The following is an 18867-nucleotide window of genomic DNA, read 5'->3' on the forward strand; positions in this document are numbered from 1 at the left end:
TTGATAATTATTTTTGTATTCTTTAAGTTCTGTTTACTTTGAAAAATAGGAGTAATTTTTTTTATTTCTTAATTTTAAAAATATAATTTTTGATAATAAATAGAAGCTTTTTTCATTTTATTTTTCTGTTATTTTGTTTTCTTATATTTTCATTTAATAAAACTTTTATGTTATACTTGTCTTCACAGGGGAAAAATAATGCGCACGTAAAAAAATGCAGGAAAATGTAAAGATGAGAATTAACAAGTTGAAATAAAGAAAAAAAATTATAAAAAAAAAAAAAAAAAAAAAAAGACAAATCATAAACCATTTTATACTTGCAACAGTGTCAATAGTGAAGAGGCTTTTTATTCCAAAAAGTGCTCATTATAATATAAAATTATCAATAAATTATTATAGTTAATAAATACTTGTGTTTTAATATTATATATAGGGATAAAAAATTGTTTAACTTTATGCGCATTTTCATTTACTAAAAAAAGTATTTTATTTTATAATATCAGGTAAAAATCATTTGGATCATTGAAGGTGCTATTTATGTGTGCTTATAGAAGAGATGTAAAAAAATAATTAATCACAAAAAATATGGAGATAATTAAAAATGAGTCTCTTCATACAAAAAAATAAAAATAAATTGAGATAAAAATAGAAACAGAAGTAAAAAATAAACACGTGCACACATTTATATGTATATATATAAGCATATCTAATATGCTTATCATCCATGTGCATGTCTGTATGCACATACCTACAATAGATATATGAAATAAGAATAAAATAAAAAAAAAATTTATTTATTATGCATTAAGATTTTAAAGTAATTTTGAATTTATAAACAATTTATTCCTAAATTCACCGCTTAAATTTTTACAACTGTAAAAAGAAATTTTTTTTTGTTGACTCCATATGATATTATATATAGATGTTCAAAAATATATGCCTGTCACAATACGGACTGTTTAATTTATCGAAATGTAAAATATACCCTGTGAAATAGTTTTCTTTCCTTGTTAAAACTTCTTTTCATATAACATATTGTTTTTAAAAAAATTATATATATATATATATATCATGTGCAATTTTTTATGGTCTCATATAAAGGAAAGTACAGTCGTCAGTTTACCATTGTTTTAATTTACAATTCGTATAATTTCATTTTTTTTTCTTTGCTTAAATAAACCTTATGGCGTATCATATTTTAACATACTTATACTGAAATTTCTTTAACTTCAACTTTTTGCTGTTACATTCCTTTGCGTTATGCTCATTAATAGAATGTAAAGACTGATTTTCCGTATATTTAACACATTGTTCTAGTAATTTTATAATATCACGGTTTTGTTTATAAAAGGCATTACTTCGAATTTCAATTGAGCATTTCAATTTATCCCTATAGTTTTGTTTTATCCATTCTATTTTATAATCATATTTCTGACAAAATTTGCATAAAACCAATTCATTGTTTTTGTAAACTTTTGAATGAATATTTCCACATATATGGTGATAGCTATTAAAGCATTTGTCGCACATGGTCAGGTTACCGCAGCTCTTGCATTTTCTACAAACCTACAAATGTCCCAAAATGGAAAGAAGCATGTGTATGTGTGTGCAATGAATTTTATTTTTTTATTTTTTATTTTTTCTAGCTAATAATATGCAACATCATTTTACGCCATTTTTTTTTTTTTTTTTATCTAGCTAATAATTTCTAACATAATTTTACGTCATTTTTTTTTTTTTTTTTTTATATAGCTAGCAATATGTAACACTTTTTTATGCCATTTTTTTTTTTTTTTGGGGCTAATTATGGACACACTTAGAATTAAGTACAAGGAACGAAGAATTTTCATTCCTCTTCTTTTCTTTTCTCATTTCATTATATCCTTACCTCATCATCGGCAAATCCTTTGTCAATCAAATTCCACATTTCGTGTTCCGCACCAACGATGTTATGAAGAATGTAGCTATACTGTATATAGGAACACAAAAAAAAAAAAAAAAAAAAAACGAAACAAATGTAAAAATGGTGAAATGTCGGAAAAAATCAAGAAAAATGTCAATAAACAACAAAAGATCAAATATGCGCAAAAAACACAACACAATACATATCATTTTCGTATAGCCATTTATTAAGCACAAACCTGTTGTATCCTTCTCAGTTGACCTATTTTAATAAGAGAAGGTAAAAACAAATTAAATGCATTTATGATATTCCTTTCTCCATCAGAAAAGGAAGATACCAGAATTTTCCAAAATTCACTTAAAGCATTAAAAGGTTTTGATTTAAGGGAAAAATACTGATTTCTCTGAAAATTCATATCATAAAATATCCATGTTGAAAAACTTTCCATTAACCTTAAATTAATTGCATTCATTTTATTGTATTGATACAACAATTTTGTTTGTGCATTCTCTATATTTACATTCCAGTCTTGCATTTTTCTATGTAAGTTATTAAAATTTTCTATAGGATTAAATATATCATTATCTCTTATTTCCATATCACTAACGTCGTTATCACTTTCTTCTTTCTTCTTCAAGTTGTAGTTCATGCAATTTGATGAATTGCACAAGCATTCGAAGTTGTTAAAAACGAAATTATAGCTGTAGGGGAGAATAAACAATTACACATACACAAATGTAAATGAGACAAATACGTGTGGAAAATGGGTAGCAAATATAAAAACTTCCTATAAGCATAACCACGTAAGCATTATACAGTGATATATATTAACATGGTAACAAACTCGTATAATAGCGATGTACAAGAGTGTCCGTGTACATACGTACTTACGTGTAAACATAATCATGCACGTATATACACATATGCAAACGTCTTGGGTTGCATAAATTAATGCTCACACGCACATGTTACCTGTAGTTGTATGTTATTTCTTCCCCTGCTGGGATGTCCTGAAGGGCAAATATTCCAATTCTGTAAAAGCCCCTAACTATCCACTTCTGTGAAACACTATTAGGTGAACAAGAATGATTAACAAATCTAGAAATGCTTCCCTTTTTTCTGCTATCAATATGCACATCTCTGTTTATTTGAATGGAATACCAATTATACATCTCTGTCTTTTTACTTTCTTCTTGATATGTTTCTATTCTTTTTTCAAAATCTTTTTTTCCTAAAACCTCTCCTACATATTCACATATGAGCTCTCCATTTTTTATGTCCCTTTTGCAAAACACACCATATCCCGTTTTCTCTGTTTTTTTAATCTGAAAAATTTGACGTAAAATTAAATATGTATACGATTTTTCATTTCACTTGAATATGCACACATATGTACGCGGCCACTAAAAATTAAGTAAAACAACTACACTACGTTTCGCACAGGGGGTGTTAATATTATATTATTTCTTTCTTTTTATATATTTTTTTTCTTTTTTTTTTTTTTTCTTTTTATTTCCTCTTTTTTCTATGCATTTACTTCCAAATCCTTTATGGCGGAATGCTTGAACGGACGGTTGAAGCATTTTTTGTCCTGAATTTGTATAGGCAAATTGCACCTATTTTTAGAGCACTGAATTTTACTCAATGAGTTGTAGCACGTGAAAGGGTCACATTCCCCCTGACATAAACACCTGTAATCATCTGTTTTGCATGATAGCAAGTTTTTATTTTGATCATTTAAGTACATGTTCTTCGAAATATATTCAAAATTCAAGTATGGACTATATTTTTTTAAAGTACTGACATCAAATCTATAACCATTTTTTGTACTTAAAAAGAAATCATTCATATCTAATTTTCCATTTTTAAAACGTTTTCCTCTTCCTTTTGAAATATTTTTTTCTTCTGGGATTTTATTTTCTTGAACAAAATTTAATTTTTCTTTTGCTGGGTTTACTACAATCTTAGCATCTAAGGAATTCACATTTTCTTCAGTATCGTTAAGCATATCATTACTCTTTTGATTCTTTCTCATATAGTTATAATAACCACAGTTCGTGGTCTTATTAGTCGTGTTAACAAGTGCCCCTTCTTCTTTCATAGAAACATCTTCATCTTTACATTTTGCACCTTGTTTTTTTTTCCTGCCTGCTATCATTACATTTAAACAATTAACTAAATCTTGATTGGCATTTACCTTTAATTCGTACCTTTTATTACTGCTGCTGTTGCTGTTGTAGTTGCCGCTAGCATTATATGTACCACTAATATTACTATAAATATTCCTATTCCTACTTGCGCTAATATGTGCGAACGGAGTTGGTTGTTTCCCCATCAGTTCATCCTTTATACATTTTATATCACTATTATTTGCGGCTCCACTTTTTTTAATATTTTGTTTTTCTACATTTATACTAACAGAATTTTTTAATTCATTATACATTATACTTAGCACAGCGTTAGATGCCCATTTTATTTTATCCTTAACATTTTTCTTAATCCCTTCTTTTTCTCTTTTGTTTACATAATTCTGTATGTTATTATATAGGGTATTTTTTTTGGACTCCTCCTCTGATACGATATCGATTGTATCAGGTACATTATTGACATATGGAATGTTGTTAATATTTTTTTTTATCATACTTTTCCTCATAGCATTGTTCATGTGTTTATTTTCCACTAAAATTAAGCCAAAATTATTACCGCTCTCATTCTTGTCTCTAATATAACTGCTTTCGATTTTTCCTCCAACATGACTTACTTTAGTTTTTTCTCTTCCAAAAACCCTATTCTCATTTTGAAACCCAACATAACTGCCTTCATTTTTGGGCCCAGCATAAGTGCCCTCATTCTCACTGTTATTTTCACCTCTTTTCTTAAACAAAAATATTACAAAATTGATAAAGTCCTCCCTCAAGGTGTACAAAATGTTTATGTGTTCTTCACACTCTTCGCTTAACTGATTAGCCTTAATTTCATTTAGTGATAATAAATATCTTTCCATATCTACAATTTTCTTTATTTTAATTATTACAAAATAATTGTATTCCATTTCATTTCTAAAATGTTCTCTCAAGTATAAGTCACCAAATACATTTTGACATAAAGATGTATTCTTATTAACCTTTTCAATTTTACAATTATTCGGATTCTTAACAAGACGTTTATTATTCAAAGGGTTCATATTCCTATCACTAATACCACTCATATTACTATTGTTGTTACTACTTGTACCTGTGTTGTTGTTTAACGGTTCCACATTTTCCCTTGCGTTATTACTACTAGTAATGTAGTTATTAGTGTAACTGTTACTACTACCATAGCTGTTGTTGTTGCTATAGCTGTTACTATAGCTGTTACTGTAGTTGTTACTGTAGTTGTTACTGTTAATATTGCCGTAACTATTACTGTGCACATAATTTTTACGCAGCTGTTTTTCCCTGTCAACCGTGCATCTCTCTAATGATGATCTTTCTAATTTCCCTCCTAAGGAAGACACTCCTCTATCATTTGTTCCATCTGCGTTGCTAATTTTAATTAAATAATTCGTTTTCTGTGTTAATGTTAGGTCAGGTTTATTTTTTGTAAAGTCACTTAAAATATTTATATCTAAGTTGTAATTTTTTAAAATATCAATATCGTTAATATTTGAAACTTTTCTTTTTTTTTTTCGAGCTAAACTATCATCATCACCTTTTTTCTGTTCGTCCTTTTCTTCATCATCAATAGGTAATATTATATTCAAATTTTCCTTTTCATTTATATCCTCCTTAACAACTGTACACGTACTCATACTATCATTTGGAGTTTTTGTAATGCTCGGCAAGTTGCTTATGCTTATTTTTTGCCCTTTATTTTCTTCATCCATATTTGTAAACAGTGGTTCACTTAAATTCTTATACCCTGAGATATGATTACCAGTAATCGTTCCTCCCGGATAGCACATATGTTTACCACTGCTGTTGTAACCATAACAAGGGCTACCACAAATACCGGGGTTAATACCCATAATATAGGGGTTAACACCCATAATACCAGAACTATTACCCATGCCATTACCGTTACTGATATTTTCTAGTGGAACACTGTTATAATCGTCGTCCTTCCTGAACAACTTCTCACCCACACGCGGTTCCCTCTTCTGTACGGTTGGAGGGGCGTACAATTTGTCCTCCTCCCCATCTTCGGTTAAGTCAAACATAATTTTTTCATCTGAGTTATTATTAATACTAGAACTACACCCGTTCTCATAATTGGCATTCTTTCTATCCATTAACTGCTGACAGTCAATACTAGAAGCTTTTTTTCTGTAGTTAGACATTCTTAATTTTCCTATCACTTGCTCACTACTGTTTAATTCTTCATCATTGTATGTTCCATTTAAAGTCATGCTCTTTTTAATATTACCCTTTAATATATAATTATTCTCGGAACGAATACTAATATTGCTAGATGCACATGAAACAAAATTATCAGATTCTGTTCGGGGTGGTGGTGGTACTACTGGATGCCTTATATTTACAACAAGATCGTTATTACCATTAAATATGTCTTCGTTTTTGTTGTAACTTTTGTTATAGCTCACATTTGCAGAAGCACTAACAACCAAATTATTATCATCCCTATTAATTCCGCTGTTAATACCGCTGCTGGTTTCTCCGTTATTGGTGCACGGTAAATCTTCATACGGTTCATTCTTCTTAACTATGGCAGAATCATTTATGCATTTTCTCCTCATATTATTTAAGGATTTAATGTGCCTTTTCTTATAATATTCTACATGCTTTGAACAGAACATAATTTTTTGTCTATATGATATTATATAATTATTAGTCATACACTGAAGATGAACGGATTTGAGGCACTTGATGCATCTGAATAAACAGTTGTTTAATCTATTTTTTATCTTTTCTAAATTTATTATATAAAATTCCTTACACACGTAGCACACATGCAAAGGGCATATATATTTATTAAGTCTTAAACTTCCGTTGTTAGTACAATTTTTACCATCATTATTATTAGAATTCTCATTATTATTGCAAATTTCGCTCTTGTGGTTAGTTATTGCATTTACAGGAGAAGATCTCGCCATATTATTGTTATTGTTATTGTTATTATTACTATTATTACTGCTGTTTTTGTTTGCCATCATGGCATTTTCTACCGATTTTGTACTCATTTCATTTTTCATCGTAATGTTCACATCAGACTTGTCATAGAGCAGATGATTTTTATTTATTTTTTTATCTAAAGTTAAATGTTTCTTTTTTCCAATTCTTTTTTTCTTTCTATAATGACGTCTTTTTTTTTTAATTTTTATACCGTTTATCGCTTCTTTTTCTTCCTCTACCTTCAATTTATTAATAACTATATTTGCGTTCTTTTTTTTTTTATCTTCTTTATTATTATCTTTACAACATGGTACATGTGCATATTGTTTTAAGCATTCTGTTTTTAATGAATTCAAATGATCAATACAATTTAAATGAAAAAATACATTACATAGTGGATAGTAGCATGGTAATAGTTTATCATTTGTTGTAATTTCTTTACATAAGGTACAAAAATTAATATTAAATAAACAAAAAAAACAAATATACTTATCCTCTCTTTTAATATAACTCACACATTTCTTATGATAAGTCCTACCACATGAAATATTACAAGTATATATATATTCTTTCGCTTCATCAGATTTTAATATATTACTTAAATTAAATACATTTTGTTCGCAAAATTCACAAAAATAAAAATGTCTTTCATCTTCATGTCCATTTATAGTATAATTTTCATAGCACTTAATAACATCCTCATAGTAGCAATTCATTATTTTTTCCTGCTCTTCATCATCATATAACTTAACAAATTCACTGTACTGGTTTTGTCTGCATTTTAATAAGTGCGTCGTGGGTTTATCCTTCACACTACGCTTCTCGTCCTCTACTTTGTGCACACAATCGTTAAAATATGTGGTAAAATTAGAGGTAGCATTATCAGCATAATTCGAACCATTGTGAATACCACCATCATTAGCAGCGTTAGACGCACCATTCGATGCAGAGTTAGAAAAACCATTTGTGCAAATATAATCGTTTGCATTACTTACAATGCCATGTTTCACTTTATTGTAGGTGCTACCACTCCTGTGACTGCTCTTTGCATTATCCACATTTACACACTCGTACGTGTTAAGAGGATTTCTCCTGCTGACATCACCAACTGAACCTAGACCATCCCCTTGATCTAAGTCATTTATCAACGATATAAAATTCTTGTAAGCCAGTCCTTTTTTGTCTAAATTTATATCCACATTTTCATTGTAATGCTTATTCTTACATGTGAAGGGAATACGAAATTGGTTTTTATTGTCTTTATTTATTTTACGAAGATAATTCTTTTGAAATAAATTTACAATGTTATTTATGTACTTACGGTTTTTATTCATTGGAGATGTTTTGTGATTATTACTGTGACTATTGGTGTGGCTATTGGTGTGGCTATTGGTGTGGCTATTGGTGTGGCTATTTGTGTGGCTATTGGTGTGGCTATTGGTGTGACTATTGGTATAACTATTGGTGCGATTATTGATGTGGCTATTGGTGTGGCTATTGGTGCGGTTATTGATGTGGCTATTACTATAACTATTACTAACGTTCTTGTTACTACTGTTACTGCCATTGTTGTTACTATTATTGATGTTGCATACAATACGATTGTTTATGTTATTGTTATCATTTCTGCTAGTATTACTATTCTTTACTTGATTTTTACACGTAAGTTTTGAAATAATATTGTTTTTATTAACCATCTCAAGACCATCGACGTTTCTTGATCCGACGTTATTCATATATCCTAATAACTTGTGGGGTCTTATATTATACTTTTTAAAATTCTCCTTTGATATATTCTTATCTGCGTTCATTTCGTTGTAATACTTTAAAATGTCGTTTGCATCATTCGTTAAAACTATATTATTTTCCTTACAGTATGTTACGATATCTGTTGAAAGCACATTCTCGCTATTGATTCCAATACCATCAACGTTTTTCGTGTTGCCGTTCTTTCCGCAAATATCACCACTGTTAATACCACTGTTAATACCGCTGTTCGTACCACCGTTAGCACCACTGTTCGTACCATCGTTAGCACCACTGTTAGTACCATTGTTAGTACCACTGTTAGTACCACTGTTAGTACCACTGTTAGTACCACTGTTAGTACCACCGTTAGTACCACCGTTAGTACCACTGCTGGCTGCATTACTTCTAAACAAATAATTTTCCGTTACTCCCTTTGACTGTCTAATTAAATAATGCTTTTCACTTTTGTCAATTTTTGTATTTAAGCTATTTTCACCCCCTTTGTAATTTTTAAATTTATAGTTACTATTTCTTGGCATTTTTGTGTTATTTTGTTTGTTGAGGCTGTTTTGTTTGTATTTCTTTTTTTTTTTTTTTTGTTCAAGATTTTTCTTTTTTTCCTCTATATATGATAATACGACGGGGCTTAAATTATTTCTTCCTACGCTGTTTGATAGTACGATAAGTTTATCGTTTAAGTTGTAGTTGTTTCTATTAAATTTTAATTCTTGTGTTTTTAAATCCTCATCCGCAAGGTTAGCATTACACGGGACTTTCTGCACGGCGTTCACATCAACAGCGTTATTATTATTATTTTCATTATTATTATTTTCATTATTATTATTAATATCATTATTATTAATATCATTATTATTACTATTATTATTATTATTATTATCATTATTATTATTTGCATTATTATTATTTGCATTATTATTATTTGCATTATTATTATTTGCATTATTATTATTAATATCATTATTATTACTATTATTATTATTAATATCATTATTATTAATAACATTATTATTAATAACATTATTATTATCAATATTATTATTTTTAATATCATTATTTTTAACATCATTATTATTAATATCATTATTATTATTACTATTTCTCGGGGCTCTGCTACTTACTCCCTTGCCACTTACACCCTTTCCGCTTACCTCCCTGCCGCGTATCTCTTTTCCGTTTGATACCTGATTTTTAAAAACTCCTCTTTTATTTAGTAGTTTATTGCTTAAACCCCTATAACCCCCAGAGTCGTTGTTTAAAACTTTGCTGTAATTTAGAGATTTATTATGTGTAACTTTAAACATGTTATTATTGTAATAATCACCATAATTGTATGCATCCTCATACACATTAATTGTGTTGGTTGTTTCTTTAAAAGCATTGACCTTGTGTTCATTTTTATAATTTTTTTTGTTTATATTATTAATATTTTTAATATAACTTTTACATATATCAGCTATATTTGAATAGACTTGTTGTTTTTCTTCTTTTTTTTTATTATTACATTTTATAAAACTATTTTTATAAAAATACATGTCTGCTTTCTTATACTCTTGTTTCATAATATTATATGTGCGTTTATCATTAATATGAATTAAATTTTCATTTTGTTTTTTTTTCTCACGTTGTTCAATACTTATATCTGTGTGAACACTAATCTGTTCTTCGTCCTCCTCATCGTCTTCTATATCCTCATCCTCTTCTATCTCTTCATAATCTACACCATAAGAATGATCATACGCTTCTCCATAAGCATCATCATAATATGCATCATCGCATGTACCTCCATACATTAATTCACATGTATCACCACCATATGCATCATCACATGCACCTCCATATACATCATCAAACACATCATCACCTGCTTCTTCAAATCCTTGTGCATCCTTATCGGCGTGTTCCTTTCCTCGACCTTTTTCTTTTTTTATTTTATAAAGTACCTCAGCTAAGTTAATTATTTCCATTTCTTCAAGTGTGCCTCTCCTTTTCTTTTTGTTTTCACTTTTTGTCATTCTCTTGTTTGCAATCACTTTGTTTCTACTACTGCTGTTCCTGTTGCTATTAGTTCTGTTCCCTTTATTCCTGTTCCTGTTGTTACTACTGTTTCCGATACTATTGTTCCTATTGTTGTTACAATTACTACAGTTATTACTACAGTTATTACTACAGTTATTACTACAGTTATTACTACAGTTATTACTACAATTATTACTACAGTTATTACTACAGTTATTACTACAATTATTACTACAATTATTACTACAGTTATTACTACAATTATTACTACAGTTATTACTACAATTATTATTGCTGTTATTGTTACTGATGAACGCGTTAAAAAAATTATTTTTCATTAAGTCATCAAAATTTATAGATTCTATGTGCTCAATGTTCTTCTGCCTGGATAGAAGCAGTTCAATGTTTTTCTGCTCCTCGTTTATTACATCGTGTCTGTACAAGGTTTTTCTATTACTATTTTCGTAACACGCTTGCGACTTATTATTATTTATATGTTTTGGTTCCCTAATACCCTCATCGTCATGATGATTGTAGGCATGGCGATTAACGGAGTGATGATCCTCATCGTCTTCATTATATAGATATAAGTTACAACTACTCGCCCTTTTTTGTTTCTGCTTTTGCCTTTGTTTTTTCTGTTGTTGCTGCTGTTGTTGTCCTTGCTGATTTTGACTATTTCTCATAAATTTATTTTCATCTATATGTGAAATATTTTCTAAATTATAATCTTTGTTTTCATAAGAATCCTTTAACTTATTGAACTTTATAGTTTTATTTTTTACGTTACTGCTATCATTATAATGAATTAACATATTTACTTGTCTACTTTTTGTTTTATTGTTACTATTATTATTACCATTGTTATTACTATTTAAATTTAATCTTTCGCTTTCTTCGTTGCCTATGTAATTCTTTAATTTTTTATTTTCCATATTATTATTTTATTATTTTTTTCTTATTATTATTCTACTTATTCTACCTCTTATTATTATTCCTTTCCTTATTCTTTTCTTTTTTTTTGCTGATTTTCCTTTTTTACCAAATGTTTTTATATTTTATTCGCACAAGAGACTTATGTCAATAATGATTTTAGGAAAATTTTTCTAAACTTGATTTTTTTTTTTTTTTTTTTTTTGCCAGTAGCGCAAAATTATTAAGTGCATAATAATGCAATAAATATATGTATATGTCAGGAAGTACATAAATGAACAAATTAACATATATACATGCATATATATATACACAAATATATACATATATATTTATCATACTTTTTGCGCTTCATAGGAATACAATTTAAAGCCCTTACCATATTTCTCTTTTTCGATATATAATATTTTGGTTACGTATACCAGTTTTTTCATTTATTTGATTATATATTTCTTTTACGGCTTCTGTTTTTTCAAAGCCACAATAGAACATATCTATTCTACTACTTCTTAACATTTCTCTTTCACTCGATCGAGAAAATTTTCTTGGTATAAAAACAACTACATATGTATGCAGGTATGTATTTAATGGTTATATATATATGTGGTTATATAATACGGTTGTATGTATATTAATATTTATATATGTATATGTGTATATATATGTATATTAATATTTATATATGTATATGTTTATATATATGTATATTAATATTTATATATGTATATGTGTATATATATGTATATTAATATTTATATATGTATATGTGTATATATATGTATATGGTTATATATATATATGTATGTACTTTATATATATGCATTCTTTTAAGTATAATCCTTTAGAACCTTTTTTTCTGAACTCATATGCATCATATATCAGCATTTACGTGCATAACGCATATGTTTACTGTTAATACATACATAATTATACACATATTATATATTTATATATAAATAAGAATATAATATTTTATTCCATCATTATATATATTACATTATTATATATCATATATATTACAACTCTTATATTATATATATAACATTATTATTATATATAGTATATAATGCCACTATTATTTTATATATATATAACATTATATATATTATGTATATATATATATATATATATATATATATATATATATATATATATATATATATATATGTAAATGCAGATGAAGGATCGAGATCTAGAAAAAAAAAAAAAAATGTACGGTCGTTTGATGGGCTTACTCTTGTTATGTATTTAAAAAAAAAGAGAACAAGATGAAAACAATGAAAAAAATAAAAAATTTTAAATTAAAAAAAATATATAAAGATTTAAAAGGAAATAAAAAGAATTAAGAAAATAAAAATAAACAAAAGAATTAACTTTTGTTAGTAAAAAGCAGTTCAAATAACTTCTTTTTAAAATTTTTTTTACGTAATATTTTTATATATATTGTATTTACATAAAAAATATATATATATTTATATATTTGTTTATATACCAATGCAACTATATAATATACGTACTGTTGTTATCATTTTGCAAGGAGTTCATTAACAAAAATAAGATTTTTTTTTTTTTTTTTCTTCATATCATCATTTTGCAATGTTGTATTGTTACATTTCTGCTTTTTTTCCATTTTTAATCGTTTTATATTTTTACAAAATAATTTTTGATATATTTTTTGTTAAATAGAAATGAAAAAGATTTGGAAGGGGGGGGGACCGTTATCATATTAATATGGTTCTGTTAAATATTAAGGCGCAAACTTTCTTTTTTTTGCCATGTTAAAAATTAATATAATACCATATAATAAAGTAAAATATAAAATACATAGTTTTTAAGAGTAAGGCCTTTTTATACTGCTACGTACAATGAGTCAAAATTAGATATAAATAAATTAATCCGTATATTGCATATATATATATATATATATATATATACTTACATACTTATGAATTACAATTATACAAATTTTTCCTTTTATGAACTGAATATAACGAATGCATTTTAATTGATTAAACTAAATAAAACTTCCTTTAATTTTTATATAACAAATTAAGGTAAAAAAGGGCACTTGAGCTTTTTTAACGGTGTTTAGATATATGTACATATATATGAGCTTATGTACGTATCTTTGTATATATGTTTATGTATATACATATGTACGTGCTTAAATGGCAAAAAAGAGGTAATAAGAAATGCGTAAGTTCCACGCAGTGAAAACCAGTGTTGCGTACAGTTTTGAAAAAGACGACTAAAACAGTACTTCAAAGTATATGCCAACATTTACATACATAAATGTATATAAATGTATATATGTATATATGCGCTTATGTATGTATATGTGCATTTATTAATGTATATATGTGTATATGCATTTATTAATGTATATATATATACATAAGCGCATATATACATATATACATTTGTACGTATAAGAGTACAAAAGCACGATTGACCATTTGGATTTACGTTCTTTTGGTCTGTAAAGTAAAAACATATTACTACATAAATGTAAAATATGCACGCTTTATTTTATCAAAAGAAAAACATGAAAACGCGACCTCGAATATGCGTTAACTGCTGTATAATGACCTTTTTACAGTATAAATAAATGAGGTAAAAGGTTTTGATAATTTAAATATGTTAAGTTCATGCAATGAAAACAATGTGAAGAGAGCTCCGAAAGAAAATTTCGTTCTACGAGCACGCAATCTTCGTAAACGTACTTTTTGAAAAAATGTTTTAAAAAATATAGCCTTTTTCTTTTTTTTTTTTATTTCTTTTTTCATTTCCATTTATTTTTCTTTTCCTTTTTCTTTTCTTTTCTTTTCCATTCTGATCCTTTCCTTTCTCTTTTTTTATCTTATATAAAAGGCATAGTATACCGAAAATTTATGATCCAAATAAATGCTAGGAAATTCTTTGAATACCCGCACTCCCAACTTTGCAAATTTATTTTTAAAAACATTAAGGAGTATTACTTTTTAAAATGTATATTTATGTGTAAAGAAGGCAGAGAGATACAAATTTACTTTCTGTTATATAAAATTTAATTGTAAGTTTCATTGAAAAAAAAAAAAAAATATGTATACAATGAAATAAAACATGAATTGCAAAATAAGAAGTGGTAATATGATAAAATGGGAAAATGAAAATGTTCTTGCGTCAAACGGGAAAGAGATGGAAACAAAATTTAATTCGTTTTATATTAAAAAAAAAAAAAAAAAAAAAAAAAAGAAAATGAAAATGAAAGAAAATAAAAGAAAACCATACAAAAAAAAAATTGAAAAAAATGGAATAAAAAAAAAGATAAGTTATATGCTGGAACAAAATTAAGATTAAAACGAATAAATTTCTATTTGTGTGATAACATTGCTTTTTCTTCTTTTTCACTTTCTCATAAAGTTCCACAAACAAGTATTTGTCTGGGTATACGCAGTTCCGCTTGCGCATTTTTATATTCTTGTAAAAGCATATTCCTTAATGGCAAAGCATGGTGAACATTTTCTTCCATTATTTATAAGTGTATACTTACTCATAGTTGCATCTTGTGTGAAAATGTGTATACCCTTTTTATCATTTTTTAAAGTGTGTCACAGTAATTAGCGTTCGATAAATTTAAAAAAGAAAAAAAATGAGAACATCTTGCTTTTATGAAATGAAAAAATAGGCATGTTCAATTGGTTTTTCTTGTTTTGCTTTTTTCGTTTTTTTCTTGTTTTGCTTTTTTCGTTTTTTTCTTGTTTTGCTTTTTTCGTTTTTTTCTTGTTTTATTTTTGTTTTTTTCTTGTTTTATTTTTGTTTTTTTCTTGTTTTATTTTTGCATTTTTCCTCTTTTTTTCTAGTCTATTTTTATTTTTATGTTTTTTGCTCTTATTATAATTATAACAAACACAACGAGAAAAGCAATAATGGGGAAAGAGGAGGAGTGCAAAAAGTACCACTTTTTGTATAAGTCAGAGATTTGCACACTTTTACAAAATTAAAGTTCATCGTAGGAATAATTTTTTTTGCTATGTTTTTCAATTAAATGTAGATATGGAGGAAGTTCCATTAATAAAACGGCGACTGTCCAAGTTATGTTTATATGGTTTATCTAAGGAGTTACAGGGAAAAAAAAAAAAAAAATTTATATATAGCTTGCGGAAAAGAAGTGAACAGTAGTAGGGATACATGTACATTTGTATATACATATATGTAAGTATTTATTTGGTTAATTTCTTTTTTTCTCTTTTTTGTTTTTTTTTTTTTTTGTCAATATTTACGTAATTTGTAGAGTAGAACGATATGGGTTCGTCTATTTTAAGTGTATACCGCATAAACTCGTGTAAATATATGAGCCTATATATATGGGGGAATAAAAACGTTGTCACGTAAATTTTGCAAGCTTATGGAGCTGCGTATATATACTATGAATGTGTTTACACACTGAATATATATGCTCATATGTAATGGAACTACATATGCTTAAAGAACAATTTTAAAATTCACATATGAATAACCTCATCGCAATTCATACGGATCGAAATAACATTAATACAAAAAGCACAGAAACGGTTACCACGGAACGAGTGTGAGAAAGTGGGGTAAACGTATTTAAAAGACTAACATAGTTATCGTTACACTTTTTTTTTTTTTTTTTACCCAAAACAGGACGTTTGCGCTTTTTCAATGTTTGACTCAGGCCTAACAACTTTTCTAATTTCATCTATCGTGAGGGGACAAACTTGTTCTGCCTTTTGCATATACATGTCTGTGTTCAACAGCATGGGGTTGTAGCTCTCCGAGATGTTCAGTATATCCTGAATGTGTGTTAAGAAAAAATTAAGAAATTATGTATGGGAAAAAAAAAAAAAAGAGCTAGCTAGCTATTTTATCCTTAGCAAAAAGGTAATTAACAAGTAAACGGCGACGTTTAGCAATTTGATGTCCTGTTCTTTTGCTTTTTATTGCTCCTTTTTGCTACTTTATTTTATTTTTATTTATTTATTTATTTTTTCTTTTTCTTCTTCATTCTCTTTTTGCTGTTTTCCGTTCCGGCGCTTACAATTGCGAAGTGGTGGAAATTTTCAATTCCGTAAAGTTTTATAAATTTCTTCATTTTAAAGGGAAGACTGTCTATTTGTGAATGGTCCAGGATGTCCCTTATTTGTGTTTTACATAAATTGTATTGCCCCGTTCCCACGCCAACATATTCATCTTCACCTAACTGTGTATTACCATGATACTCCTTTAATTCTTCTTCTATTGATGTTTTATATAAATTATTAATATGAAATTTAAAGTCTTTAGGGAAACAAGCAAGTGGAATAAATTTATTTGTTTTATCTTCTTTTTTATAATGCTTATGTACAACATAATGTAGATAAGTTTTCATTGCGTTTTGTCTTCCTAATACTAAGTAGCTTTTACAGTATAAATATATATAACTATTAAAAAAACGAATTTTCACAATATTTCGATTTTTATAATTTTCTTCTATAAAACTTTCTTTATTCTTATTTTCTTTACGCTGATAATTAAATACATTTAATATATCATCACTCATATTAGATAAAGGAATTTTTACAATAATTTGTGCAGTGGCTCCACCTAATTCTAAAACTCCGATTGTGTCTTCCTGATCGTTGGAAAATTTTCTAATGGAAGGGGACTCATCAACACTTTTAGTTATCCTATCATCAAGAGTTTTTCCTTTGTCTGTTTCTACCATTTCAATACCATCACTTGTGCTATTCTTATCGTTCTCCTTCTTATTTGTAAAAAACACAGGACTAGGTGATAGCTTTTCTAGAAGCGCGTAGATAGATACAAAAGATAATATAGCTTCTTCCTTTCCACTTAAAACTTTTATTAACAAGTCATCAATTAATAAAAATTCATTAAAATAGGTATAAAAATAAGATTTGATAAAACTAATATATTCTTCTGATTTTTGTATACTAAGTAACCTAAATCCTCCTGATGCTCTAATAATTATTACTGTCATACATCTTTCTGACTCCATAACATTTCCATAAATAAAATTTTTTATATTTTTAAAATAATCATAAAAAGATTCTTTGTCATTATTTGTAAAGTAATTATTTAATAAGTACACTAATCCAGGAGTAGTTCTGTAACTCACTGAAGGAATATATATTTTTATATCTTTATTATTATTCAAAATTTCGTAATTATAAATATGAACCCTTGTACCTGTTGAACCTGCATCAATAACTACCGATTTTTGTATATAATTATTTTCTAAATTTTCCTGTTCATTATTTTCTAAGTTGTTATTAATTTTTTCACCATTTATTCTTATATTTAGATATATTAGAATTGCATAGAACAAAATTATAAGTCTAAAAGGTTCTTTTTTTATGGCTCTCTCATTTTTCATTTTCATAGACACACACTTTCCTTGCCGTAAAATCAGATGGGGAAGGAGCAGCTGAAAACTGATACTCAACTTTAAGCGGCGAGATAGCTACTGAGGTCCGTTACTAGCAAGAAGTGGTAAGAACTCAGATTAGTTTCTATTTCAAATAAAATGCGCAAAAAATATGCTGCTGCAATTTGGTTTCTCCCCCGATGGTTTATATTTTTTCTATATAATGCTAAAATAATTGTCGTTAGTAATTTATAAAATTCTGTTTTATGCAGAGTTTATATTTTAAAGAGAAGCCCATCTAGCCTCATAACATACATTTCCGAATATGCACATGAATATGCACATGAATATGCACATGTACGTATATGCATATCTATGTACGCACGTATTTTGTCTTCGGTGGACGAAATGGATATCGCAGTCTTGTTTTCGAATTCTGTACTCTTTATTCCCTTCTATTCAGTTAATAAATAAAACTCACAATTTTATCTCTTTGCCATTCACGCTAAAAAAAAAATAAACTTTTCTAGCTTTTTCATTTGCCTTTGCTTCTTTTTGTTATATTTCGAGCAGGAAAAATACAAAAAGGGCTATTGTTTTTTAGCGTTACGCCAAATTATGGCATATGAGAGTTTGGCAAAAACAAAAATGTTTTACAGTGAAAGGATACGCATATATGTACGTGTACACATGTGTTTTTGTTTTTGTTTTTGTTTTTGCTTTTGCTTTTGTTTGCACTTGGGCGGAATTTTAGAGTT

The 18867-nt window shown here is 27.6% G+C and overlaps 2 protein-coding genes across 2 annotated transcripts; both read right to left on the reverse strand.

The window, feature by feature from the left end:
- Nucleotides 1-1191: 1191 nt before the first annotated feature.
- SET2 (histone-lysine N-methyltransferase SET2, putative) lies at nucleotides 1192-11738 on the reverse strand (the record flags this gene model as incomplete). Its single annotated transcript, XM_029006638.1, has 5 exons — nucleotides 1192-1566; nucleotides 1889-1969; nucleotides 2142-2604; nucleotides 2876-3228; nucleotides 3441-11738. The coding sequence occupies 5 exons, from the start codon at nucleotides 11736-11738 to the stop codon at nucleotides 1192-1194; spliced, it is 9570 nt and encodes a 3189-aa protein (XP_028863107.1).
- A 3977-nt stretch (nucleotides 11739-15715) lies between these two features.
- PmUG01_12042700 (nucleoside-diphosphatase mig-23, putative) lies at nucleotides 15716-18118 on the reverse strand (the record flags this gene model as incomplete). The annotated part of the gene is made up of 4 exons (XM_029006639.1): nucleotides 15716-15829; nucleotides 15999-16074; nucleotides 16378-16535; nucleotides 16781-18118. 4 exons carry the CDS (start codon nucleotides 18116-18118, stop codon nucleotides 15716-15718), a joined length of 1686 nt encoding a protein of 561 aa, XP_028863108.1.
- Nucleotides 18119-18867: the final 749 nt, after the last annotated feature.

Source organism: Plasmodium malariae (assembly GCF_900090045.1).
Source record: "Plasmodium malariae genome assembly, chromosome: 12".
Taxonomy (NCBI): domain Eukaryota; phylum Apicomplexa; class Aconoidasida; order Haemosporida; family Plasmodiidae; genus Plasmodium; species Plasmodium malariae.